Here is a 27,633-nt window from a genome sequence, read left to right as displayed (position 1 = left end):
TGTGTTCAGCTTGAATCCCTCACAGGCCAGGAATGCATCTGATTGGGCTGAATCAAGACTTATTCGCTTTGATGGCAAATATCACATTATATAAGGAAAAGCTTCTGCTGGAGATTATAGCGTTAATACGGACGGTTTGTGAGTTACACTTAAAATTAATCATTACATAGAAATGTATGCAGGAGTTTACTATGTAGCTTATGTGGATAAAACAGCTTAAAACGGACTGCTATTCACATTATTTATAAAAAAAAAAAAAGAGGGGCAAAACAAATGGCAATACAATGACAGACGTACTGCCGTGTTGCTGATATGAGCGACACGTTAAATCAGCACTTCCAGTATCCGTTTCTAAATGTAAAAGCCGAGTATAAAATGTCCGTCTCTTTAACGTAATCAATGAATACAGTCGTCATTAAGAGGGCGGAGGCCACTTTTAAAACTATCGGTTCCACATCACGCTGTTGACATCCGACTGAAATGCGTGCAGAAATGTGGGAAAATTAGAAATAAGAGGCAGGTAAACTGCAGAGATAAGGGGGTGGGGGCGTTTTTCTATTTTTTTTTTGGTGCAGGGAAAAACCCGTTGAGAGCATGCCCCCCCCCCCGCGATGCGCAGCCTGTCCGGAGTCGGGCTGGAAAGGGGGGGGGGCTGGTCCTTTAAAGCAAGAGGCGGATCTAAAGCTGAATGTCATTCCCCCGTGAGGCAGCCCGGCTCCGCGCCCCGTCCGCTTAAATGCCACATTTCTCACGCCTCAGCCTCGCTTCTCGCCGCCTTTGCAGTCCTCGGTGAGAGATGGTGCCGTCGGTGCTGGGGCCGTTTTGACAGCCGGACTCGGCAGCCCGAATCGTGGACGTTTAATGACCAAATGTGATTGTAAAGAACGGCCAAGGGAATAAAAAAGAGCAGGAATCACCGCCGTACACGTCCGATTGCCGTTTTAATGTAAGTATCACTTACTGTCCTGTTTAATCCGTGTTAAACTGTCACTATGGAAGGTGTTTCGTAGGCTGCGTGCCCCGAATTGCAGGTATTTCGGAGCCTTGGGTAGTTTTACAGCTGCCGTAAATCTTCGGACCTCAGCCCAGTAAGGAACCTGATGGAGGTGCATACATTAATTACCGTGCCATTAGGGCTTGGCTGTTGCATGTGCTCGTTTTGGGCTGGTGAGTGCAGCTTAATGAGCTAGTCGGGTTGGGTGTTTTTAGTCAGTATGTGACATGTTCATTCTTGCAAAATGACACTTTTTGTTTTAATTGTATTAATGAATGAATTCCGTAACTGAAATGTGTGCGTGTGGAAAAAGGCACAGTTTTCATGTCCCTGGAGTAATTGCTTAAAGTTATTAAATTCCGAGAGCTTTTTCGGCGTACTGGTTTTGGTGGGATTTAACTATACTGCTTCCATTTAAATGTCTTCTATCTGGTTGAAAACGAAAGCAGTGAAAACTTAAACCTTTACGGTTCTATGTCGCTAAAGATATTATATAAATAATTTGCCCTGCATGCGTCTACATTTACTATTTATCACGCACATACTGTACAGCTGTTTTCTCATCCATTTTTTGCAGTTTCGGTTTAGATGCCAAAGTGAATCTCAGCACTTGTACTTCGTACAATGACAAAGTTGTAGCTAATCCGATCTGATCTAATTGCGTACTCGCCTTATCCCGCGATCTGCATGTGGACGCTGTGATCCGCGGCTAACAGCCTCAACGTGCCTCTGTCGCTGTATAAACACCTTTTATTTTTGTAGCACTAAACCAGAAGAAAAACACCATCTCCTGTAGTTAAGTAGTGATTTGTGGTGCGGGGTTTTTAACGTTTTAGCTCCAGATGCGCGGACCCCACTTGGGTGTCGCCCGTCCGGCGTCCGCAGCGCTCCCTCGGCCCGTACTGACCCGAATCCCCCCTCTCCTACCTCTCCCACTGGGGGAGGTATATGGATGTCCGATTTCTCCCAGTAACGAAACTTTCTCCAGCTATATGCTTTTTTTCCCCAGCCAAGCCGTCGCATTACGATTTTACAGCAGAGCGATCGCGCTGGGGGCAGCGTATCTTATCAGTGCGTTATGGGACAGATGAAGGGGCCTCACTATTAATCACCGCTACGCCCACTGATATGGATCCCAGTTCAGCACTCAAAAACCCATTTAAAACCAGTTAAGGATAACACAGTAACGTGCATGCTTTTCTCTACAGCTGCAGTGGTGCACGATACTGTGATGCATTCTTTAATGTTAGGCCTATTTATCAGTTTTGCAGCGATATTCCCATTTTGGAAATTCTTTTTTCAAACTTGTACTACTCGATCTGTCATCTGGCGTTTTCGACGGAGGCGATTCTAGACCCTTTTCTCAGCCTCCCTGATTTATTTTTTCCTAAATCCATTTAGTGATTTGTCCTGTAAAAATCCTGCAATCGTCCCAGGTAGGTTTGGTCCAGCATTCCGGTATAGGAAGTCGGTCCTGGCTCTGTCCGTCACCAGCACCGCGAGCAGCCGCGTCTTAACGATGACCCCTGTGCCGTATAGGCTTATTCTGTATTTTACACCTTGCATCTGCCCTGTTTTCTGTATTATAATTTTTTTTAGGACAATATAACCGTGAAAATCCTATACACGTTTAAGACAAACGGACGGGGATTTAAATCTACTTCTAAATACAAGCCTAAGGGAAGATGAGTTTGTTTTAAAGCAGGACATGGCTAGGGGGCTTTGGGGCAGTATTTATGGTGATGGCTCCACCTAGTGGCCAAACGCGAGGATTCAGTTCCGCGGGGTAAATTGTCGCGGCGCTTCGGGTTCATATAATACTAGGGCTTTTAGTCAGTAAATAAACTTGTATCAGTTTGAGGGTTATACTTGCCATGCAATTATAAATGTATTGTAAAACTAGCGCAGTGAGGCTAAACATGGTCAAAACGAGCTTTTATACGTCTTTTTCAGCTTCCCGTGAACATATCGCTTATTCCGACGTAATCGCTTATGTCATAGACTAGAGAACGTTCCTGATAAATTGTTTTTAAAGGTTATGCTGTGCTATGCATTGCAATCGGTCTGAACGCATCATGTGTAGAAACAATGTTGAGGTTAATGCATAAACTATTAGGACGGCCCTCAACTGTATCTCATGTGACTGGAATTTCTGTCAAGTGCTGCTTCTCCCTAATACATTAACCCAAGCAAGGTCACGCGGCGGACCGTGGCGCCGTGGACGCGCATATAATCATGTTTGCGCGCATGGTCTTTTCTGCAAGGTCTTGTCGAGACCCAACGTGTGAAAAGTTTAAAAAGCACAATGTAGTCTTTTAGTTTCCAGAGCCCAACCTCCAAATTTCCACTAGTGGCTGGTTTCTGCAGCAGGAACGCCTCGTATGGGCGGGGGGGATGACTTTGCAGAAGGTGGCTCTCTTTGAGCGAGCCCTGCAGTGTGGGACAACAGCTTCAAATCACAGTTTAGTGCATAGGACTGATTCCATTTAAATTTCTATCCCATTGAAAGTCAGAGACACAGGAACACCAAAGCATCAAACCATTAAGAGTGATACCTAATTCATATGTTTATTGAAAAAGTGCATAGAAATTGAATTTTACTAACCTTGAGCTTCTTCCAGGAAACATTGTGTACTATTTTCCAGATGTTTAAAATATGTTAATTTTGATTTTGAAAACCAAGTTAAACACGATATAATGTAACACTGATTTTAGTTTTGTTTATATGTATATAAAGTGTGTTCCCCCCCCCCCCCTCAATAAAAGACACTGCAGTTGCATTTTGTGTGTGTGTGGGGGGGGGGGGGCGTACCCTCTGGTGTGCTGTGGCTTGTCTTGGCTCCATCCAGTGTGGAATGTAGCAGTCCCTGTGATTAATTGACTCTGTGAAGGCAGGCCCCGCCTTCAGCGCCCATCATCCTGACTGTGACTCGCTGATCCGTCGGTCGGTAACGGATGGCTCCTGATTTGCTTACGCGGGATTTGGAGTTTCTCTTTTGCTGCTACCTGGAGTGCAAGAGGCAGCAAATGGATCTGGCTTGAGTGTAGCAGAGGCAGGCCTCCCTGGCCTGTGAGTTTAGGGGGTTACTCTGCTGCAGGAGCAGGCGGGCCTCCCTGGCCTGTGAGTTTAGGGGGTTACTCTGCTGCAGGAGCAGGCGGGCCTCCCTGGCCTGTGAGTTTAGGGGGTTACTCTGCTGCAGGAGCAGGCGGGCCTCCCTGGCCTGTGAGTTTGCGGGGTTACTCTGCTGCAGGAGCAGGCGGGCCTCCCTGGCCTGTGAGTTTAGGGGGTTACTCTGCTGCAGGAGCAGGCGGGCCTCCCTGGCCTGTGAGTTTAGGGGGTTACTCTGCTGCAGGAGCAGGCGGGCCTCCCTGGCCTGTGAGTTTAGGGGGTTACTCTGCTGCAGGAGCAGGCGGGCCTCCCTGGCCTGTGAGTTTAGGGGGTTACTCTGCTGCAGGAGCAGGCGGGCCTCCCTGGCCTGTGAGTTTGCGGGGTTACTCTGCTGCAGGAGCAGGCGGGCCTCCCTGGCCTGTGAGTTTAGGGGGTTACTCTGCTGCAGGAGCAGGCGGGCCTCCCTGGCCTGTGAGTTTAGGGGGTTACTCTGCTGCAGGAGCAGGCGGGCCTCCCTGGCCTGTGAGTTTAGGGGGTTACTCTGCTGCAGGAGCAGGCGGGCCTCCCTGGCCTGTGAGTTTGCGGGGTTACTCTGCTGCAGGAGCAGGCGGGCCTCCCTGGCCTGTGAGTTTAGGGGGTTACTCTGCTGCAGGAGCAGGCGGGCCTCCCTGGCCTGTGAGTTTAGGGGGTTACTCTGCTGCAGGAGCAGGCGGGCCTCCCTGGCCTGTGAGTTTAGGGGGTTACTCTGCTGCAGGAGCAGGCGGGCCTCCCTGGCCTGTGAGTTTAGGGGGTTACTCTGCTGCAGGAGCAGGCGGGCCTCCCTGGCCTGTGAGTTTAGGGGGTTACTCTGCTGCAGGAGCAGGCGGGCCTCCCTGGCCTGTGAGTTTAGGGGGTTACTCTGCTGCAGGAGCAGGCGGGCCTCCCTGGCCTGTGAGTTTAGGGGGTTACTCTGCTGCAGGAGCAGGCGGGCCTCCCTGGCCTGTGAGTTTAGGGGGTTACTCTGCTGCAGGAGCAGGCGGGCCTCCCTGGCCTGTGAGTTTGCGGGGTTACTCTGCTGCAGGAGCAGGCGGGCCTCCCTGGCCTGTGAGTTTAGGGGGTTACTCTGCTGCAGGAGCAGGCGGGCCTCCCTGGCCTGTGAGTTTAGGGGGTTACTCTGCTGCAGGAGCAGGCGGGCCTCCCTGGCCTGTGAGTTTGCGGGGTTACTCTGCTGCAGGAGCAGGCGGGCCTCCCTGGCCTGTGAGTTTGCGGGGTTACTCTGCTGCAGGAGCAGGCGGGCCTCCCTGGCCTGTGAGTTTGCGGGGTTACTCTGCTGCAGGAGCAGGCGGGCCTCCCTGGCCTGTGAGTTTGCGGGGTTACTCTGCTGCAGGAGCAGGCGGGCCTCCCTTGCCTGTGAGTTTGCGGGGTTACTCTGCTGCAGGAGCAGGCGGGCCTCCCTTGCCTGTGAGTTTGCGGGGTTACTCTGCTGCAGGAGCAGGCGGGCCTCCCTTGCCTGTGAGTTTGCGGGGTTACTCTGCTGCAGGAGCAGGCGGGCCTCCCTTGCCTGTGAGTTTGCGGGGTTACTCTGCTGCAGGAGCAGGCAGGCCGCTGAGGCTGTCTGACTGGTGTTGACTTAACACCTGGAACCAGCAGCTGCACACAAATGGGTGTTTGTTCAGGGATCAAATTAATCAAACGCGACTCCTGGTAAATCTCGGTAAATCCAAACACTCTGGTGGCTCTTCATCGCCCGACATCATGCCCTGCCAAGTGGATTCCAGGAAACGGACGCTTGAGTTCTGCAACGTCGGTAATGGCGTTGGCACGCGCATCCACTGGGGGCAGCCGGGAGAGGTGACGTGTGCTGTTAGTATGATACGATGGCACCTTCCCACATGATGTGATATAGATCCGGGTCTGTGAGGAGGCGCATGAAGCACGTGTGTAGTGCTTGTCTTCTACAAAGACATTTTGAGCATCAAACATGCACGTTAATGTAATTAAAGACTGTAAGCGATTACAAACCTCATTTTTGTCAGTCTCACCAACTGTCCGGGGGGGGGGGCATGTGTGCATTCCAGACAGCAGACTGTTGGCCGACATTCATTTTTCATGCTTTGTTTTCTTCAGGGGTCATGCAATAGCGGAGCGCGAGAGATACGAGGTAATGACCATTGGTAACTGCATACCTGCGTAATCATGTGGTTACCAATAATGCATCAGCGTAAATGTGAAGCTACACACTGGTTTTGTGGTTAATATAATCAGATGGTGACACCGGGGTAAGTTCACAGGATTATCTCAGCAGTGGGACTTGCACAGTCCTGTGATGCTTTCAGGTGGTGATATTCTTTTTCTTTTTTTTGCCTGGCCTGCAGATTCCTGCTGGTTCTGAATATGGCTGAATCGCGTTACCATGGCAACGCCTTGGGACAGAATGCGGCTAAGATGTTTATTTTAGTCTGGCTTTTAGAAGAGAGACGATTGTTTAGGTCACCCTGAGGAGGCTCCAGCTTGGAATCGTGGTGAGATGAAGCCCATGCAGATGTGTCCTCCTCGTCCTCACTAATCACTAACTTATAGCTTCTCCTGGAGCTGTATGGCAAGGCCTTAAGTAAACTGGCGTGAGTAATTATTTATAGGTTTCCTGACCCCCCCCCCCCCCCCCCACGGTCTGAGGAATGCAAAACACAACCCCCCCCCCCCCCCCCCAAAATCACCATTTCTGAATGCTTGTCACAAGGGCCCAACTTCCTGTTCATTTTCTCGTTAATGTTTTCACATGAAGCGCTTCGAAATGCAAAAGGAAGGCTGAAGGTGCCCCGTGCAGCCGCCTGTGGCTGGGGCTGCCGGCAGAGATGCGTGGGGCTTTATTTTTAAACGGCACACGCTTCCTGTAAGCGCATATGTCTTATCTGTGCGTTTTTTTTTTCCAGGGGCAGCCAGCATAGATAATCCCAGCAAAGTCCCCCCCCCTCAAAGGGCGTGAACGGGCAGGAGAACAGGGCTTTAAAAAGAGCAGCATTCTCGCGCTGCCCTATTTATACCCGAGCTTGGAGCCCCATATGGTCGGGTGTCAGCTAGGTGCTGCCGACTGCGGGCCCCTCAGAGGGAGCAGCGACTCAGGGGCCCTTCTTACTCGGCCCTGACGTGGCAGGACCAACCTGCTGCATGTTTTTGGTCCCCAAATATGATGTAGGATGCTGTGGGAATAGCAAATAGCACAACTAGAGGTTAATCTAAACATGTCTGGAATGGAAGCTTCCGGAGTCGCTGGTCTTTGTGGATTGGGCTGAGTAGGCCCCCCCTGCTCTCGTCCCCGCGGACGGCGGCGGTGCTTTATGAAGCGGGCCTTTCATTCACGCCTGAGCTGCCGCTCCTCATCGGGGCACAGAGCTGCCCTTGTTTTCTAACATTTCGTCTTCAGCTTGTTTTAGTCAAGTGCAGGTTTTCATAGTGAAGTGGGCTAATTATAGTCTGGAGAGAGAGTTTGACGGCACTAAACCCACCACGCTTTGGGCTTCTCTGCAGAGATGGCTCCAGTACCTTGGCTTTTCTCAGATGTTTGTGCTTTAATGTCATGGCTTACTGAAGAAATCCCGTTTGGAGGTCTGTCCAGTTTTGTGCTGGATGATGTCGGTTTTTTTCCTGTATGAATGGTGACATGTTCTTTCTGAACATGGGGCTTCGAAGCTTCCTCTTAGATTGTGTTTAATGCTCCTCCCTCAGCTTTGCTTATCCACAAACATTCAGGAAGTCAAAGCATACCATGTCATATACGCTCGTCTAGGTAGTTTTTCTACAGAAACAAACGTAAACAGGACAGCATCCAGGGCATCGAGAAACCTATTTTAAAACTATTGTCCTTTATCTTATTGACTCCTGCAAGTCTTTGTCCCAGTTACAGATCTTGTCTTTACATGGAACAATCAGAGATCATCTGTCATCAGACGTTCTTCAGTTCGGGTCATAGAACATTCCATCTGCTGGAGTGAATCTGCTGTGGTTCCGGGAGCAGACGGGACCCGCCCCCGGTTCCTGTTACAGACCTCGCCGCTCATGGACGCCTCAAATCTGATTTTAGCAGCGAGGTGCCAGCAGTGGGCCTGGTCCCTGTCGAGGTTTTCAGCGCCTCTCCCCTGAGGTCCATAATTATCCTGGGGCCCCTCCTGCTTTCGCCATGAGGGCGATGGGGAGGCTGAGTGGACCGTGGACAAATCGGCGGGTGCAGATGAAAGAGCAAGCTGTCGCCCCCGCTAATGGCGACCATGTGGATGTCATTATGTCGGGGGTGGCTAATAAAGGATGCGGGGAGGTGGAAGGAGGAATTCCTTCCTTGCCCTCTATGCAGATCTTATGGGGTCTAAGCAGAGAGGCCTTTTGCCCTGCTCCTCAGCATTTAGCCGTGTCTCCTCACATTATCTTTGACACTGGAAGGTTGATGTCTACGTTCAACTGATGAACATGGCCGCCCTTTGAGTCATCTTGGGTGCATCTTGGTGGCATCTTGGGTGTCCTGTATCTCTGTAGCTTTGAGCCCCTAATCAACCCTAATCACTTCCTGGTGTAAGTGGCTGTAACTGTGTCCTTATGGTGTGATGCATCTTGGGATTTTTTTTTTTGTAGAAGGATGGAAATCATCTCAGAAGTCAACAAGGTTAATTTCCTCCCTTTAAGTACTGGAGCCCGTATCAAACACAAATGTGCCTAATCTTTTTGCTAATATGGAACGTCGGAAATGGTGAGGAGGATACACATTGTTGTAGCACTGCACTCCTTGGCATCGTGGGGAAGACTTAATCTGACGTGGCATGCGGTTGGCTTTCTCGGGGGTTAGATCCTCAGGCAGTGGGATTGGTTTGGAACAAAGCCGGCAGATTTAGGGATTTTCTTTGGAATGAGAGCCCAGGATTGAAACCACGAGCAGAGATGTGGAACGAGAGAATAAAGAGGGTTTCTCTCACAACAGCTGGAATCGGAGCTTTGCTGGCATGAAATGTCACGTCAAGCGGGGATCTGTCCCTGTCTGCTGCTGATGGTTCAGCGCAAGGCCCTGCTGAAATGTTTTGGTCTCCTGAGCATTTTTTTTACCTCTGGTTTTTACGATCTTAACCTTTAGTTCATACACCTGTAATCCTCGTTTCGTTAGAAACACCACTTAACATTTTTTGGGGTCATTTGATTTTGGAAAATCCATGTCTTTGTTCGAACAGCAACTCCCCCACCCCCCCGGAGGAGCCTCCAGCTGTCAGAAGCGCTTCTTTGTTCCTTGAATGTATAACATGCCCAGCACAGCAATCTAAGCTCCTTTAATGTCGAAGAATTCCACATCCCACATCAGCTGCCCTTGGAATGTGGCCTTCTGACGGTCGCTGAGGAGATCGGCCGGCTTCCTGTGTACTTTTCATAATGGCAGTTCTATAATGTCTTCATTCTGATATGATTCTGCACTTCAAGTGAATCATTACCTCATCTCCAAAAAGCCCCAAATTGCCATCGTCGCACCTTGACGGCTTTTTCTGTCCTTCCCTATTCAAACCGAAATCTGCGTCTGTTGGCCTCGTTTGCCCACAGGGAGGTGTGATTTCCCCCTTTCGTTTGCTTGTTAAGGTAGTCTCATCTGTTACCCTTGAGAGTGAACGCTCCTCATCGAAGCCGGACAGTCGCCCACAGGTGGGTCAATATTGACCAGTGCTGGCTGAGGAAATGCCTCTCGTTACAACGCCGGCCCCACAATGGCCTCTGGGGGCCAACAAAGAGTGTTTGTTTGCCTGGGGCCCTCACTGGCAGGGGACAGAGGAGGAGGATCAAAGCCTGGGGGCTGTTTGGAATGCTGACAGTGTCTTCCAGTTAGCGGCTCAGGTCGAGGGAGGCCGCCGGGCCGGACCGGAGCAAGGCAGATGTGCACAGACGCTCCGCGGTATCTTCTCAGAGGTGGCTTCGGTGCGGTCCAGTAGGGTTGGACACCCCGCTACTGTGGGTGGTCATGCGATGCCACAGCTCACCAGCTAAACTTGTTTTCACCAGGACTGGAACATGCTGCTCTCTGCTTCGGTGAAATTCAGGCAGAATAATTGGGCTGATTATCTTAAAAGCTGATGTATGCTGATAATCATGTAGGAGCAGTGCTCATAACTGTGTATTGGGGCCTCCAGTGTTTATTTTTGCAGTTTAAGAGGACAGACAGTTGAAAGGGAGCAATTTTTATGTCTTGTGCTGTATAGAGAAATTAGACCTTTTCTTTACGGCAAAGTCATATGCAAAATGCAGTCAGGCTTTATGGACGCTGCACTGGGACTGTAAGTTTGTGTGAAGCTGGGAGGCTGTAAGTTTGTGTGAAGCTGGGAGGCTGTAAGTTTGTGTGAAGCTGGGAGGCTTCTCTATCCGTGGACCTGAGCGATCCCCTTGGCTCCTGTTGTTCCCTGTCTGGTTTGTTTCCTGCAGGGTTCGGCTGGGCCACACTGACCTTTTCCTGTGTAATTACAGGCAGACAGATGTTTCTTGCTCATCTGGATGGGCAGTAATGATGGTGGCAAGGCTGGGCCGGATCCAGGGGGTGGTTTTTGGTCTGGGTGTCGTCCAAGGAGCATGTCTGCTGGTGAACGGCCTGCTGCTTGGGATGAGCTGTTCCTGCCAGCGGACTTCCTGGCCGTCCAGGTCTGTGGTGGTGGTGTGGGGTGGGGTGGGGGGGGGGGGGGCGCCTTTTAGGGGCGCGTGTGGTTTGTGACAGGATTTGTCCACTAAATGTTTCGTGAGCAGTTATCTCGCTCGTCCACCAGACTCGTCTACTGCGCCTTTTAAAAGGTGCCTGCCTGACAAGTCGGTTCTGCCGGATCCGATGGCGCATGTTTGGCCAAAGAAATATGTACTTTTAAGAAATGAAGCCAGTACGAGCTACGTTGGAGCGCCTCTCTTGGCTGCCTCTGTATCAGGACAGCAGGTCAAGAGGTGTGGATGTCCTGCAGGCCGTCTGCCAGACAGTGTCCCCACTGCAGTACAGCGTCGGGCCTACAAGGCAGGCCTCCAGAGTCCCAAAAAAGGAACAAAATAACAAAGTTCAGAGTTCTTTTGTCACATTCAGTGGGACTTGTATAACATACAGTGAAATGCTTGTTTTGACAGATTCACTGACTGTGGTATAGATCGGGAATACATTATGCTAGGTATGATATATCTAAGTAGTAAAATATATAATAAATATACCAACAAAAAAAGACAAACGGACTGAGTAGGGCAGATGTGCAAGGCAGTGTGCGGGAGCACTAAGTGATATTAACTGATGTCAGTGTTTTCGGAAAAACTTCCATTCTGTGTTTTTTTAGGCTTCAGGAGTTCTGGATTTGGCCAAAAGCCAGAATGAGACATTAGCGCTGGGTGTTGGTATTTTAAAAAACACGAAACGCTCATCTTCTGCAATCCCTTGTAATGAGCCCCGTTAACGTTGAGGGAGTCATTTCGGCTCTGAAAGGCTGCCATCTATAGGTGGGGCGTGTCAGTGCACCGCCGCTCGGTGTCTGTCGCTGAACCGGCTGTTTCACCGCCGCTCGGTGTCTGTCGCTGAACCGGCTGTTTCACCGCCACTCGGTGTCTGTCGCTGAACTGGCTGTTTCACACAGCCGCTTGTTTAAACACAGTCCCCACTACACTCTGTAGCGCGTCTCCAAACACCCTTTGTTTCATCATGGTGTCGACAAATAAAAGCGCTTCCCCTCTTTAACTGCCTGGGTAATAACCCTTTACAGTTGCCATTGTTTCCAGTTAACTCCTGGTTTTACAACTGAAAGAGAAGGTGCCCAGTAGAGGGTGAAAGCTTTTCTCCTTTCTAGCATTGCCTGCGTCTCTGTAATGGCTCTTCACTGTGGCGGCCCTGATTGGTCACGAGATGGAAACTCGTCGGGGAAAAACTCGGTTAGTGCCATCTTTGGTGACATGTTTTCATTCTGTCGCTGCTGATAAACATGATGCTTCCTAATTACCCTTCGTGATTTAAATATAGAGGAAAGCAGCTGTATTAATTACGGCTGAACAAACGCACGGGCTTGAGTTTCTGCAACCTGCCGGTCAGCATTAACCATGTGGTGTTTACATGCTTCTGAATTAATGTCATCTGTACTAAAAGCTATTAAAAAGCTGCCTTATAATACTCTTGGAAAGGATTTTTAAAATCCTGAAATTGTTACCGGAAGCTTTACATAGGTGCCGTAATCCGAGTTGGGGATCGCCCTTTATTTTTGGCTCGTGCCCCATGACTCGGGAATGGCGAGGCATGTTACAGGATACGGGGAGGGCAGATGGGTTAACGTGACTGCCGTTTTTATGAAAGCAAACGTGTTCGATCAGCGTCACTCCACTTATCTGTGTCCTTTTGGGTGACACGGCCGCTGAAGGGAATCCTGCACATGAACTATGAGATGGGTCAAGTGTAACCCTAACCCTAACCCCTCTCTGTTTCCTCTGCTTGTAAAATTAATGGCCCCCAAACGTTACAAAGACCCCACGGAGGTAACAAAAGATGGGCTTTATGTCCCGGGTGTTTCAGATTTGCTGGTGTGAAAATGGTAAAGGGGGGGGGGGGGGGGTTACCTAAGGGTGATGAGACTAATCAGCACGTTTTACAGCCCGAGGTGGGGCAGTGAGTCAGGAGCTGGGAGCTGCACAGTCAGCGCCCCCCCCCCCCCCCGCCCCCTTCCAAGTGCTGAAGCCCGGCGATTAAGACGCAGTGTCGGATCTTTATTGGGTCTTCCTGCCCCCCCTCCTGCTGTCCCGGGTCGTTTGCCAGGTCTGCATGCAGGCGTGGGTTTCTGGGAAGGCACTGCTGGTGCTTCTGGAGGGGGGTGGCCAGGTGCTCTTGTGGTGGGGGGGTTTTCACAGCTTGCTAGGTAGCGCCTTGAACCGGCCCAGCACCCTCAGTCACAGTGTGTGTTAATGTGATGATACAACAGACAAGTTTTTGAGCAATGTTGCTGGGCAATTGCTACCCAGGTGAGAGAAAGGGCAACTTTTCTGGATCTGGATGATCGCAAAAAGTTGCCCACTGCCGATTTGAAGCTTTTCAAACTGAAATGTGTTGCCCAGTATCAATGGGAAGCTGCCCTAGCAGCATGGGTCAGCAGCATTACTCAGAAAGTCGCCCTGTGTATCGTTACCCTTAGTGGCTGAACCTAGACGACTGAATGATGAGTTAATTTAGAAGTTTAGTGGACCTGGACGCGGGTAAACCGAGAGGACGACATGGGTAAAAATCGTCCCTCATATTAACTGTCGCTTCGAAAGGGAAAGAGTCTGCATGCAGTGAGGTGGATCATCGCGGCAAGGCGATGAGGGTGTCAGGAAGCATCTAGGTTTATAGGGGGTGTCGGTAGGCCACGCCCCCTTGTGTCGGCTGTGGGGGTCAGGTAGCTGTTGGGGCATGTCAGCTCTGGAAATCCTGCTGATGCTGGCGAATGCCGGCCTTGGCCCTTCATGCCGCGTAATGAATAGAGGTGAGAGCCAGGTGTGAAGTTCTGTTTGGGCCGTCCCGGGGTGACGGGGGAGGGGGCTGCAACCCTCTGGAATGAAGATTTACGGGCCGTTAAGCGCTCGCCAAGGGCCAAAGGTCTTGGGTGTTATTTTGCCTGATATTTCATATGTTGTTTATAGGTTGAAACCGAAGCAGAGAGAATCTTGAACAATTTCTTGACCGGTAATTTTGGCTTGAACTTGTGTGACGTGTAATCGGCACAAATGTAGTAAAAGGAGCTTAAAATGTGCAGCTGTATAATGCAAAAAAGCTGTCTATGGTTTGGTGATGGGTGTGTGGGCTCAAAATAACTCGTGACAGCCGTTGGCGCCTCCTTACGTAAAGCTTGCATGTTTGCTGTTCCTGTAACGGTGTCCTGTTTTCAAACTGCCATCCGTGATGCGTAAAACGCACCACAAGGGGTCCCGCGCTTTTTCCGGCAGGGATGGATTTCCTCCGCAGTGACTGTCAGTCTTACAGCTCCTTAGGAAAAATCAGAAAGTCGCTTATCGGAGGTGTTAGACATTCCTGGGATTGATGTGGAAATTCTTCTGAATGAGCGTGTGGCTTTGGAGGTTGGCTGGCCTCTGTGATGCTTGACCTCATGTTCCGTGGCATGTCGGTTGTGTCAGAAATGCATTTCTGAAATGTTACACGTGCTGAATTTGCAAACGTCAATCTGCAGTGAGGTGACTGGCCCCTCTACCACGTCTCCACCCTGGGGCTTGTGGCCAGCGGGCTGCTGGAGCTGCTGTCCAAAGCTGGTGCTCTGTTTCACGCCTGGCTGCGCCGTGTCCAAACCCAGCCCCCCAGACCGTGGCCCCCGGGAGACTGTCGGCTCCTAAAGTCCTTTGGGGATGGTCTGTATTTCAGGGCTTGAACCAGCCAAAATTAGCCAGGAAAAACAAGCCTGCAGTTTGTATATATGTGTGTGTGGGGGGGGGGGGCATGTATGTATTACACTGCGGGCACCAAATGTTCCCACAATGTGATAGAAACCTGTTATTTTTTTTCAGTCCCTCTAAGGTGAAACTCAGTTTTATAGGAATCAGTGACTGCAGTCAAAAAACCAAGATGCCCAAAGACTTGTATATTGTTTGGTTATCTATGATTAAGGTTAGGGTGGGTAGGTTGTCATTGTTGGGGATTAGGGTTCTTCCCATAGAAATGAATGGATGGTCCCCACAAAGGTGTGTGTGTGTGTGTGTGTGTGTGTGTGTGTGTGTGTGTCCTTTTGGCCGTCCATCACCCATGTCTCCTCTGATTTGATGAAAAAGATATTCAGTGAGGAATACTGATTTAGGGAGGGCCACTAATTTAGTGATAAACCTCATTCTGTTAGCACATTTCACCCAGTTTCTGTGCTGATCTTGCATAATTGCCTTTCTTAAGAAGGAAATGACATTTCAGGAGGAGAGTAAAGGTTTCCACCCCGAGGTGCTTTAGCATGAAACCCTCCAGAGAGTCAGCAAACCAGGCCAAGGGCCCGACAGACACACTGGGGTGTGTTGTAGAATGGCAGGAAATTGCCCAGGAAATGAAAGAGATAACAATTAGCTACCCCTCCCTCTGTGAGCCCCCTGTTTGAATGGCCCCCGCAGTCTCTGGCCACAGGCTAAGGGAATCTCAACTGATGCAGTCTTTGAGGAAGGGGTTTAAATCAAAGGGTCACCACTGGATTTATTTATTTTATTTAATTTTACACCCCCCCCCCAACATGTAACCCAGGTTGCACATTGTTATACCATTTGTATATAATCCCTTTATAGACCTGTGGCTTGTACTACGAAGCGGGGTTACTGTCTTATCGCGGTAACTTGTCGGATTTAAGGTAGTCTGGGCAAAATGTAAGTGAACGAATATGAAGTCCTTTTAAACTGTGGTACCTTAAATCCGACAAGTTACCCCGATAAGCCAGTAACCCCGCTTCGTAGTACAGGCCACTGGGTTGCAGGAAACTTTCACACAATTGTTTATGCAAGAGTTTCTATGCTGTTTCAAATGTGACCCAGAAAAATTCAGGGAACGGGTCTCTTTTGATGCCAAAAAGGACATTTCTGAGAAACTGCGTTCTCGCGCTCCAGCAGGCCAGAGAAGACCAAGCACTCCTGTGACCATTAGTCACTTGGGCAAGAAGTCAATAAGGATTATGTGTTAATCTGCCATGAGACAAGCAGGTTTTCTGCAGAGCTGGTCGTGCGGAGAGGGACCTTTTGTCCGGACACAAAGGCGTAAACGCGTAGATTTAAAACGGTGCCACTGAGGTCACTCTGGGCTTTATTAAGAGTGATGCTCTGCCAGTTTGCCGCAAATCACCGCAGTCTGGAAGTGGTGGAGTTTGTATACTTGGTGTGTGGGTTTTTTTTTTTTAATGCCCTGCTGTCAATTAGGAGGTGAAGCGAGGCTTAATTCGTATGCTAATGTCCCTCGAGGTCCGCGGAGCGTGGAAGGGCTGGGCCACGGCGGTGTGGGGGCGGCTGAGAGGCGCCGGACATCGCTGGGATTCTCATGAGTCAGAAACGCTCCCCTTCCACTTGGAACCGCATTCACAAAAACTTGTTTGTGATTTCGGTAAAACCAGGGAAAGATATCGCTATAATAAACTAAAATATTGCCAAACAAAAGGGTGTTACTGTGCATTTTTGTGAAATTGTGCGCCCATCTGATTGGGTGTTAGAGCCATCATTCATGGCCCCCATTTCACCAGCAGTTCCTGTGCGATACATTTACAGTGGCAGTTTAAAAGGCAAAATGACGGAGTCTGGGGGCGTTTGTACATTTCAGAGTCTGGGGTTCGTCCTCTTCAGGACTGAAGGATTGGCCTCTTGGCCTGACCAGCAGGATCCCTAAGGCAGGCCCCCTGCCCTCGTTTTGAAGTGTGTGGAGTGGCGGGGGTTGGGCCGGCAGAGAGGGGGGTGGCCTCCATGGGGAGGGGCTAGGCCTCGGGCTGAGGGCCGGCCCTCATTCTTTTCGAGCCATCGGGGAGGGCCGGCCCAGTCTAGCCCACTCCACACGCACGTAGACACGGCGTCACGCATCCCAGCTTCACTCTGATGTGGACCGCGGCTGGTGCTGACAGCTCCGACATGGTGCCGAGGACTGGCTGCTGAAAGGGTGCTAGTGGACAGGCCGCCCCCCCGTGCTGGAGAGTCCTCGTGCTACGGACATGCAACGCGGCTAGCGGCTTGGGGATTAGGTGTTCAGCAGCCGCGAGCGTGCGCCTGCCGTGAGGGTCTCATGGAGGTAAGGCCTGCTACGCGCTTAGTGTCCCGCCGTTTGGCACATTTAGGCCTGCATTTAATTGTTAAGCCAGAGCTGCTTTTCTAGTCTCTTCTGTGCCTGGAAAATGCCGGAATGTGTTGCCGGGTTATCCCCTCATCTTGCTTGTGTGCCTGAGTGGCTATGTATTCTCTGAGCAGAAAAGCGTCTTGTGAGGAAGGCGCTGGGGGTGGGTAGGGGCTGCGAGTGATTTCCCAGGGGCCCCGAGGCGCCGGTGTGGCCCGCGGGCTGTCGGCCAGTGTGTGCACAGCTTCCCCTGGGGTTCGGGGCGTCGAGGGTCGCCGAGGACGGCCCCTTTGGCCTTGGGAGTACTCCTGCTGCCACTCCGTTAATCTTCCTGAGTCCATTAAAAACAGAAGGAGAAATTCCCCCCCCCCCCCCCCCCCCCCGCGTCCCTGTGGAAATGCAGGAGACTCGTCACAGAGTACATTTTTCAATTAATAGTTAATCTGGATCCCAAGAAAATCGTTCTGGAAACTTTATTGCCTCCTTTTGTTCAGTAGCTGCTTTTATAGGATGTTTGTGGAATGTGCTGGAATGTGTGTGTGTGGGGGGGGGGGTGTCAGAAAAGGCAGCTTGCCCTGGCCGCCCCGTGCTGCCGCGTCCGAGACGGTTACAGCGTGACGAGTAACCGGTGCTTCTCCAGCTGTTTGCTGCTGGCTGGCGTCTTGCTCGGCGACTCTCCCAGGAACGGTCTGCTCTCCTGGGAGTCGCTTGCCTCCTTTTCCATGTCTGGCCTAGTTACTCAGGGGATAGTAAGCATGACCGGATATTATTAATCAGGACCAAGTTATCCCACGCAGCCCCAGACACTAACTCCCTTAAATGGGTCAGTCTGTCCCCACTGGTGGTTTCAATGCTAGGAAGTTCTTGATGGTTCCTGAAAGAACAGGGGTCGCCGTCTGTACTCGTGTTAAAGGCCAGTCCTGAGAGCCGCGCTTCCCTCGCCCCCGTGTGACACCATGCTGGCGCCTGGGTGACCTGGACCACCTGGGCCTCTTGTCATTGTCGGCATCTTCATTGTAACCGTCCCACTATCGTCCAACTGAACCGTGGGCAAATCTGTTGCCACCTCGCCCTCCGTCACTCAGATCTGCCACCTCGGGCCGCCAGGGTGGTGTGGGCGGAGCCCTCTGATCTCCATCTGAGTGCCCCCCCCCCATCACCACCTCCTCCACAGCGATGTTAACAAGCACCCTGACAAAGGAAGGACTGTTAAACAATTTGTGCCTCGGGGCTTCAGCTGGGTGTGTGGGAGAGCCAACAGGAACCAGCCATAGAGCCTATAACCTCCAGGAGAAGGGGTCACCCCTGCCCCACCCCCCACAGAGGGCAGCTGGGGGTTTACACTCGGGAGTCTGCTGCTGTGTCACGAACCACCTGAGCAGCTGTTAAAAGCGGCCTTGGGGCCTATTTGTCCCATTTGGCAGAGGATTCTGGTCCAGAAAGCAGCCGCGAGTGGCAGCATTTCACCAAACCCCGCTTGGAGTGGCTGTGGACAGAGCGAGCTCTTAAAATGCCATCAACAGTCATTGTAAGCACTCAACAAGGCTTAACATGCTAACAAGGCTTAACATGCTAAAACTGCATTTAGATGTAATGCGTGATACTCGAACTTCAGTATAAACCGGAGTGTGAGTAATTCCGCGTGTGGCTGCTGCGTGATGCAGCCTTCGTGCCCACAGGAGGTATTCAGGGCCGTTTTCCTCTCATTTGCATGTAAATAAACAGGAATGGGACCCTGAGCACTTCTGACACCACAACAAAAGACAGGTTATCAGGAGCACAAAGCTGTAAAGACCATGAATGGTGACATTAGAGCCCTATTTTCCTGAGATAAGAAGGGGGGGGGGGTCCCTTTGATAGACTGAGCAGCAGGCCCTGATGTTTTATGTCATAAATCTGGTGGCCATGGTGGGGAGGGGGGATGAAGTAGCCAGCCACATGTTAACCCCCCCCCCCCCTTTCATTTTGATGAGAGCATGTGGGCAGACATAAATACACCTTCCTGGTTTAGGCTAGACTCTGAACCGGCTGTTGGCCTTGAATTCTCCATTGGTGCAGCTCTGGGACCGCGGGTCACCAGGAACCCCGAAACACACAGCTAGTGGGGACAGGAAGCAGGTTTGAGGGGTCTGAGGATATGGCTGAGGGAGTGCTCAGCATTCCAGGTCTGTGTCTGTGTGTGTGTGTGTGTGTGTGTGTCTGTCTGTGTGTGTGTATTTACGCATGACAGAAATTCCACAAGAGGGACTTCAGGAAAGCTTAGGGTTCTTCAAAGCCAACTGCAGGGTCGCTGGTTTTCTCAGCTGTCCGTGTGGCCGCCTGTTCCCCCCCCCCCCCCGCCATGAGCACGGGTGCGGGCGGATGGGTCAGCAAGGGCCGGGTCCTAGCGCGCATCGCTGCTGTCTGTCATGCTTTAAGCTCTTGAAAGACAGCCACAACTGCGAGGGCGGGTGCTGTCAGCTGGCCCCGCCGGACACGTCTCTGGGAGGAAGGAGGCGAGCTGTGTGTGTGTGTGTGTGTCTGCGCTTCTCAGAAATGCAAAGTAGACGCCTTTGATCACCGTAAAAACACTCTGCTTGCCACACACAACGGCAGGGCAGATTTTCCCCGCTTTCAAAGGCCATTTCTGTCAAACCCATATCTTTCAAGAAATCTCAGTTGCACTTTAACCAAAAACCATAATGTAATGGTGGCTGGAGACCACAGAGGCCTCGCTGTGGGAGACTGAAGACCGTTTCAGTCCTCAGCCCGGCCCAAACCGCCGCAGCAGAGACGCGGTGGTGCTGCCAGGAAGCCTGGCCCGGCACTTGCCCTCTGATCTGCCCATCCTGATTCCGGGTCCGACCAGCTGGCCGCAGTGCCACCTGCCACGATGCCCCCCCTTAGATGGAAGGCCCTGCCGTGTGACCGTGACGTGCCCTGGCAGCTTCAAAAACACACGTGGGGGGGCCATGCAGGAACCTGCCACTGGGCGACTTTTCTCCAGCCAGTAAAAATAAGCAGCGACTGCATGATGAGAGGGCCACACGTGCGGGGGGGGCGGGGGGCGGCTGGCTGCTCAAACAGGCGGAAATGGGCCTAAAGTGAAGCGTCACGCATCCCCCACGTGGCATTTGTCATCGGTTTTTGGTTAATAACTTCCAGGTTGCCTAGACAGTTTTGAATCCCTCCATCATCGCAATGACACTGTGGGATGCCCCCCCCCCAAACCCCCCATCTGACTCGTGCCCCCCTGTCTCCCACGCCCAGAAGCACTTCTCGATGAATCTAGAGAACGCCAGCAGTTACCAGCCAGTGGGCCGGGCCCCGGACATGGAGCACAAGGTCGGCAAGCTCTCCGTGGGCTTCCAGCGCTGCTCCACCTCCGACGACGACTCGGGCTGCGCCCTGGAGGAGTACGCATGGGTGCCCCCCGGCCTGCGGCCCGACCAGGTCAGACCCCCCCTGAGGTGTTCCTGCCGTCTCAGGCAGCCGTGTGTGAGGTGCAGGTGTGAGTCTCTGAGCAGCCTGTGTGACATCCAGCGCCTCGGGCTACACCCCCCACCCCAAAGGCCGTAGCAGGCAGTGGGGTGAGAAGAGGAAGGGAACTCTGTGGGGGGGGGGGGGGGGCAGGTCACACAGAGTGCGTGACACACACCTGGAAGGGAGCAGGGAGGCTGGATGTGTGTGTGTGAGAGAGAGAGAGTGTGCTCCTCTGAAGACCACACCAACCCAGCTCTTCCTAAGTAAACCATCAGGACCGTAGGGGAGGCCAGCATGTCTCGAATGGCCAGTACCATGAGGGGTCTAGGAACCGGGGGGACGGAGACCCATCAGTTATATGAATATTAAATTTGGCTTCATTTATTCCCCCAGAAAAGTGGAATTTTACTTTTAAATTAAGGTGTGTTCCCTCAATAGCAAAGTCTGTCCTATGCCATTCAGTAGCTCAGTAAAAATTCATCATGTACAAGTACAGCAGGCCGCTCTGCAGTGAGCAGAGGCTTCCAGGGGTCACAAAAAGCCCCTGTGCTGAATTCCACGGCCCCATTTCGCCTTTACGGCACAGCAGTCAGCAGGACTGGCTGAGACAGTCGGCCATGGGGGGCAGACCTCCTGGCTCACATACTGGAGTCTGTTCACCCCCATGCCTGAAATACCACCAGGTTGGGGGGGGGGGGGGGCAGCCCCCAGCTGTGTGCGATTTATCTCCTCCTGACGAATTCTGTAATGTAAATGCAATGCTGCATAGAATATGTATGAAGTCACACAAAGATCGCATTGTCAGGCTTCACATTCTCGCAGTTGTACCAAACTGGCTCAGAATGTCCCTGATGGTGTGATTTTTACGGCGTGGAATGCAACCTCGTTTGTTTTTCTGTATATTTACCATGGAAACATGTTAATGTCATCAAACGTATTCCAGCTTTGTTTTACTGAAATTTCATGCCCAAAATTGTAAACAGGCCTGCTCATCAGTCTGCTGGAGGCCTCCGTCGCTGCACGCGAGCCCCTTTTGTGGTCATGCAGCTAGATCTGTCTGCAGTGAGACCCCCAAATATGCTCAACGTCGAACTGGAGAATCTGTGCCGGTTTCTTAAGGCGCCAGATTCAGGCCATGGGCTTCCAGTTCCCATTCCTGCCTCCCCAGCAGACATGGATGCAATGAGCACCCATGAATGAGAAGGGCAGGCCTGACCACCAGGGGGCACTATACCCCCCCACCTCCCCCCTATGGGCAGCATGACTTTTTCAGCAGGAGGATATTACTTGCATAGGAGACACATCCAGTGTAGCCTGGCTCTTTACGATTGTGCTAATGGCTGCCAATAATGACCTCTTTCCCGGGTCTTTGTACGTACTGCTGCAAAGGGTCTTTAACCAGGGCCATCCTGCTAAAAGTAGCAACAGTTTGCCATTTAACAACCACTGAGCACTTGGGAGTCACTGAATAGCGGTGTTGTGGATCATGGCTTTTCCTCTTTTCAATGTGCCACTGGACAAAGGGCGCTACCCAGCAGTGCTTCAGCTCGTTTACGGAGATCTGCATTCCATGTCCCTCCGAACCCAGGTCCAGCTCTACTTCTCCTGCCTGCCTGAAGAGAAGGTGCCCTACATCAACAGCCCCGGAGAGAAGTTCAGAATCAAGCAGCTCCTGTACCAGCTGCCCCCCCATGATAACGAGGTGAGTGCTGGACCCCCGACATGTTGTTTTCTCGAGTATCGACAGAAACTGGATTAGGAGGTGTCCCTTACAGAGAGGGCCTCGGATGGCGGTCTGGGGAGCCTCTCCTTGCTACCTCTTTCTGGCCTAGTTTGCAAACGCTACATTGTGCATGAGCCTCCTGCCATAAAGTTGGCCTCCCTTCCCACTGGCGTTTGCACTGCCGCTCTGTGGCCTCGTCTTGCCTCGCCTCGCCTCGGTGGGTCCTGCCAGCGGCCTCACACCAAGCTCCTTTGCTTCTTGCTCACAAATTGGGTGTCAGCACAATAAAACTTGACAAAATGATTTTATGATGTTTGCGGCGCGCTGGGCTATCCTGTGCGCTGGGGGGATTCTCAACATATCTGCGGTCCCCAAGGGGAGGTGAAAACGGGGACTCCAGCAGGAGGCCTGTGTGCAGAGTGGTGTACAGCGGCCTGCTGTCCCGGCATGTCTGCTCCTGTGTCTGTTGTCCAAACCTTTTTATACAAACATCAGCGTTCCTGTTCTTACCAACCCCACCTGGGAGGAATGGCTGCTGTTTTTGATGTGATGGGTGATGCTGGTGTCTGCTCCCCACCCTAGATGCGGTACTGCCAGTCGCTCAGTGAGGAGGAGAAGAAGGAGCTACACATGTTCAGCACACAGCGCAAGAAGGAGGCCCTGGGCCGAGGTGCCCTCAAGCTGCTGCCCCGGGCACGGCTGCACGCCATCTGCGAGCACGTAGGTCTCACGCCATCCCCAGACTTTCCCCTCCTCCCCCGATCCGTGGTATGATGCACAACGACCCGTCTCGGTTTGGCATCTGCTCTACAGAGAATGCAGGTCAAGCGTGGAGGTTATTCCAGCCATCAGAATGTGCGGCATTTAAGTGTGTTCCCTACGCATACACATACATGGCGGGGCTTGTCTTATTTAGCACTTACAGAGGTCAGAAATTGCTCGGGGACAACAATAGAGGCCTGTCAAAACACATCAATGGCTCCGCTCGCTGATTGTAATCTGCGCTCTCCACATCCTCACCATTCGCAGGGAGTCCTACAGACACTGCTGGCTATAAGATGGTGTGTGGGGGGGGGGGGAGTGAAGTAGAGGGCCTGCAGTCTCCATTCCTCCAGGCAACACATGTCATATAGTGTCTCAAGTGCCCCCAGATGGAGCAGAACAGCACGGTTCTCTGTCTCCGGTTCTGCGCTGAAATGCAGGGGCCACATGACACCACATGACACCACATGACACCGCGGCTTGAAGGCCAAGGCTGTGCCGTCATAATGGCAAGCAGCTGGGAGCCGTGCTTATATAAAGACGTGCGCCTGTGTATGTCTTCACGCTCCATTAAGCTGCTCAATCATTTACTCTTCGGGGACAGACGATAGTGTGTTGGCAGAGGTGGAATTTATTTGTGAAACTCTTTGCGTAAAAATTCTGTTTTACATTCTCTCTTAACAAAAGCCCTTATGGAAGGTGACTTATACGGCCGGCTGTATAAGCAGGCTAAGCAGCCCCCCAGATTACATGTCTTACTGTGCACCGCTATGGCGGTGGTGTACATTTCTGGGTGTAGACCACATGTAGTTAATAATAATAATAAGGCTATGAACACAGTTTTAGTGGCAGTGTATCTGCACTGTGATGCATGAAATACAGGCCAGTTTTATAAAGGCAGAAACTTTAATGAGAAGGAAATATAACCTGTTGCCTTTGTTCATTTTCAAGACCATAAATACTGGAACCAGCTGCTGGTTACTTATTCCAATCACAATATTCCAAGCCCCCCCCCCCCTTACTTTATAGGCATAGTTGAAAGATCCTGCATTTGGACAGTGTCCCAAAACAATGTGGGCTTTATCAAAGAGAGTTTGCTTGGATACTCACATCTGCAAACCCCCCTCCTCCCCACAGTGTGGTGAGAACATCAGTGGCGGTGAGTTGGCGGTGTTTGCCTCCAGGGCGGGGCCCGGGCCCTGCTGGCACCCGGCTTGCTTCGCCTGTGCCACCTGCAGCGAGCTCCTGGTGGACCTCATCTACTTCTACCACGACGGGAAGGTGCATTGTGGCCGGCACCATGCCGAGCTGCTGAAGCCGCGGTGCACTGCCTGCGACGAGGTGAGTCCTCGCTTTAGCGATCCCCAACCCGTTCCGCTCCAAGTACGTGGGCAGCCCCTAAACGTGCCGTGGTTCCCCCCAGATAATCTTCGCTGATGAGTGCACGGAAGCCGAGGGCCGCCACTGGCACATGAAGCACTTCTGCTGCTTCGAGTGCGATGCCGTGTTGGGTGGCCAGCGGTACATCATGAAGGACGGTCGCCCCTACTGCTGTGGCTGCTTCGAGTCACTCTACGCCGAGTACTGCGAGGCTTGCGGGGAGCACATCGGTGAGTCATGCTCCCGTCTGCCGGCCTTTGCGGCAGCTCCCTGGAACACTAACGGAGGGTCCCGACCTGCTTTCTCCTCGTCTCCAGGTGTGGACCATGCCCAGATGACCTACGACGGCCTACACTGGCATGCCACAGAGACATGCTTCTGCTGTGCCCAGTGTAAGGCCACGCTGTTGGGCTGTCCCTTCCTGCCGCGCCAAGGTCGGATCTACTGCTCCAAAGCCTGCAGCCTGGGAGAGGATGTCCACGCCTCAGACTCCTCTGACTCTGCTTTCCAGTCGGGCCGGTCCCGCGAGTCCAGACGGAGCGTGAGGATGGGGCAGAGCAGCCGCTCAGCTGACCAATGCCGCCAGTCTCTGCTCTTCTCACCAGCTGTCAACTATAAGTTCCCAGGCCTGTCTGGCAATGCCGATGACACCCTGTCCCATAAACTGGCGCACCTCCGCTTTGCCGAGGACCACTTCTGGAAGAATAGGGAGGAGCAGGAGGCCCCGGAAGACCATGAGGAATGGGCTGAACATGATGACTACATGACGCAGCTGGTCCTTAAATTCGGAGAACAAGGCATCTTCCACCCTTCCGAAGACATGAGGCCTGCGGAACCCTGGATGTCCGACCCAGAGGTCAAGATATCTGCACCAAAAGCTGGAAATCACATCCAGAGTCTGGCCAGCAAGAAGTACCAGGCGGACATGTACTGGGCACAGTCCCAGGATGGGCTAGGAGACTCCGCCTACGGAAGCCATCCAGGGCCAGCCAGCAGCAGAAAGATGCAGGAGGTGGAGATGGACCAGGGGGCAGCCAGCTTTGGACGGGATCAGAAGCAGTGGTACGACGATTCACTGGAGTGCATCACTGACGAACTGAAGCAGCCAGATCCAAGTGTCCGGGATTCCATGGATTCCTTAGCACTGTCTAATATAACCGGTAAGAACCTGCTTTATTAACTGGTTAGTCAGTCTAACTGCTTAAAACATGATTAAGTTTTTCTTGGGTAGGGAGTTGATTTCACATTTGCTTCCTAACTTCCTCCTGTCCCCATAGGAGCCTCTGTGGATGGAGATGGCAAAGAGAGGCCACTATTGTATTCTTTACAAAACTTTCCAGAACTCGACACTGACGACTGTGAGAAGATGAGCAACATGGGGACTCTGAACTCTTCGATGTTACACCGGAGTGCAAATTCACTTAAGAGTTTGACATCGGAAGTAGAGCCTGAAGAAGAAGTGGAGGAGGAAGAGGAGGATGAGGAGGAAGAGGAATCTTTTCCTGAGGAGAAGACCCCACTCCCGCACGTTCCCATGCTGCGGAGGACCAGGTCTCAGTCCCGGCCGCAGCAGGTAAAATTCTCCGATGACGTGGTGGACAACGGGGTCTACGAGGAGGTGGAGGTGCGGCCACCCCCCATGAGCGAGCGAACCCGTCGACGTGCCTTTCACTTTGAGGAGCAGGAGCAACACCAGGGACGTCTGCGGCACCATCACCACCGACGACGCCGCAGCAGGAAGTCTCGGTCAGACAACGCCTTGCACATGGTCCCCAAAGAGCGCGCCCGAATGTTCTTCAGGGAGGAGCCCAACAGACACTTTGCTTCCTCATGCTCCCAGAGCCCCCGGGCTTTCCTGCCCAGCCAGGAGCTGTATGGGCCGCCCCCCCAGCCTCGGTCTCACGCCACCTCTGACTACGCGCTGCCCAAGCAGCTTCCGGCGCTCTACGGGTATGACGACGACTGGTGCTCCACCTGCTCCTCCTCATCCTCCGAGTCTGAGGAAGAGGGTTATTTCCTGGGCCAGCCCATCCCACAGCCCCGGCCGTCGAGATTCCATTACTACGCTGACCTTCCCAGTCCCATCTCGGCGTTACCTCCCCCCCACTATGGTCCTCGCTCTAAATCCAAAAAGAAGGGACACAAGGGCAAAAACTGTATCATTTCTTAGAGCAGTGAAGAGAGGCGTCTCCGAAATTCCCCCCGCAGATCCGCATCCCAGGCCGCTTCTCATTGTGTAACGAAAAGACTTTTTGCTTGTTGACCATCAGATTTGGCAAATGGGTTTACGGGACTCGTTCCTTTGCCATGCTGCCATGTTTACGACGACCTTGCACTCCATGATAGAAACCGGTGTGAAGCCACAGCAGAACTAACTGAAGTCTGTCAGTTGGGGGGGGGCTGTAATGTCTTGTGAAAGTATCTTAGTAACATACAATACGAGCTGTGGTTGTGCACAACAAAAGGCAACAAGCATTACTGTTATAGCCAGGAAACTATTTATAAAGGAGCATTTAGAGACTAATTATTTAACAGTGAAAATATTGATGTATATATGTAAAGTTAAGATTAACTGATATTTTTATATCCCCAAATTTCAAAAGATTTTTTTTAAATGTTAGTGAAGCAGAAAAGGAAATCTAAAGGCCCCTCTTTAGCTTTTTTTTTTGAGAATGTCTGGAAGTCCGTGATTAAGGAAACTCGCTCAGTGATGCCGTTGACTAAATACCCCCTGCTCTTCTCCTTTGGTTGCCTTTTCTTGTAGCCTCTTTTGCAGTAAGAATGACAGTTTTGAACGGATTTATTTATGATTCATATTGTAAACATCACTAATCTGTATAAATGTAAAAACTGGAACACATAGCTAATAATAAAAACGTTGACCTTCAAAACACCATTGGTGGTACTTATGCACTTGGTCTTGTGACACACTAACCTCACATACTGTAGTTGAATGAAAGTTGCATTTTTAGTGCTTGGTGATAGCCATTCTGCTCTAACATACTCACCACACAGTAGGCACAGTGACAGGAGAGAACTTAGATACAGGGGATGATTAGGGGGCAATTTAGCCTGGGCATCAGGGTACCACTGCTACTCTTTTGAGGGTCAAGACCTGAGTTTTATCTGAAAGACACTTTACAGTGCAGTGTCCCCATACTGGGATATTGGATCCACACAGACCACAGGATGGGCTAACCTGTTGGTCACAGTGTCCCCATCACTGCACTGGGGCATTGGGACCCACACAAACCATAGGCCAGGCTAACCTGGTGGCCACAGCAACCCAGCTGGTCTCCCATCCAAGTACTGGCCAGGCACAAGCCCACTTACCTTCATGTGGATTACCTAGGCTTAACTGGTACAGTGGCATGGCTGCTGACACATGCTGGAGGAATTAGGCTTTGAGGACCCTTGCAAGGGGGAGGGGTTTACCTTCAGGC

The 27,633-nt window shown here is 51.8% G+C and overlaps 1 protein-coding gene across 5 annotated transcripts; it reads left to right on the top strand.

The window, feature by feature from the left end:
- Positions 1-585: 585 nt before the first annotated feature.
- Positions 586-27,083, top strand: LOC111858649 (prickle-like protein 1). Of its 5 annotated transcripts, none has more exons than XM_023840589.2 (8): positions 586-946; positions 20,116-20,295; positions 21,914-22,027; positions 22,631-22,768; positions 23,948-24,151; positions 24,234-24,420; positions 24,508-25,350; positions 25,468-27,083. In XM_023840589.2, the coding sequence occupies exons 2-8, from the start codon at positions 20,125-20,127 to the stop codon at positions 26,358-26,360; spliced, it is 2,550 nt and encodes an 849-aa protein (XP_023696357.2). In that variant the 5' UTR covers positions 586-946; positions 20,116-20,124; the 3' UTR covers positions 26,361-27,083. The 5 variants fall into 5 exon arrangements, with proteins under 5 accessions (XP_023696357.2, XP_023696356.2, XP_072566038.1 ...); XM_023840588.2 differs by having other exon boundaries at positions 587-946; positions 20,113-20,295; XM_023840587.2 differs by lacking the exon at positions 586-946 and adding an exon at positions 16,547-16,821.
- The last annotated feature ends 550 nt before the right edge of the window (positions 27,084-27,633 follow it).

This window comes from Paramormyrops kingsleyae, chromosome 3, assembly GCF_048594095.1.
Source record: "Paramormyrops kingsleyae isolate MSU_618 chromosome 3, PKINGS_0.4, whole genome shotgun sequence".
Taxonomy (NCBI): domain Eukaryota; kingdom Metazoa; phylum Chordata; class Actinopteri; order Osteoglossiformes; family Mormyridae; genus Paramormyrops; species Paramormyrops kingsleyae.
This window is presented reverse-complemented; position numbering and strand designations above follow the sequence as displayed.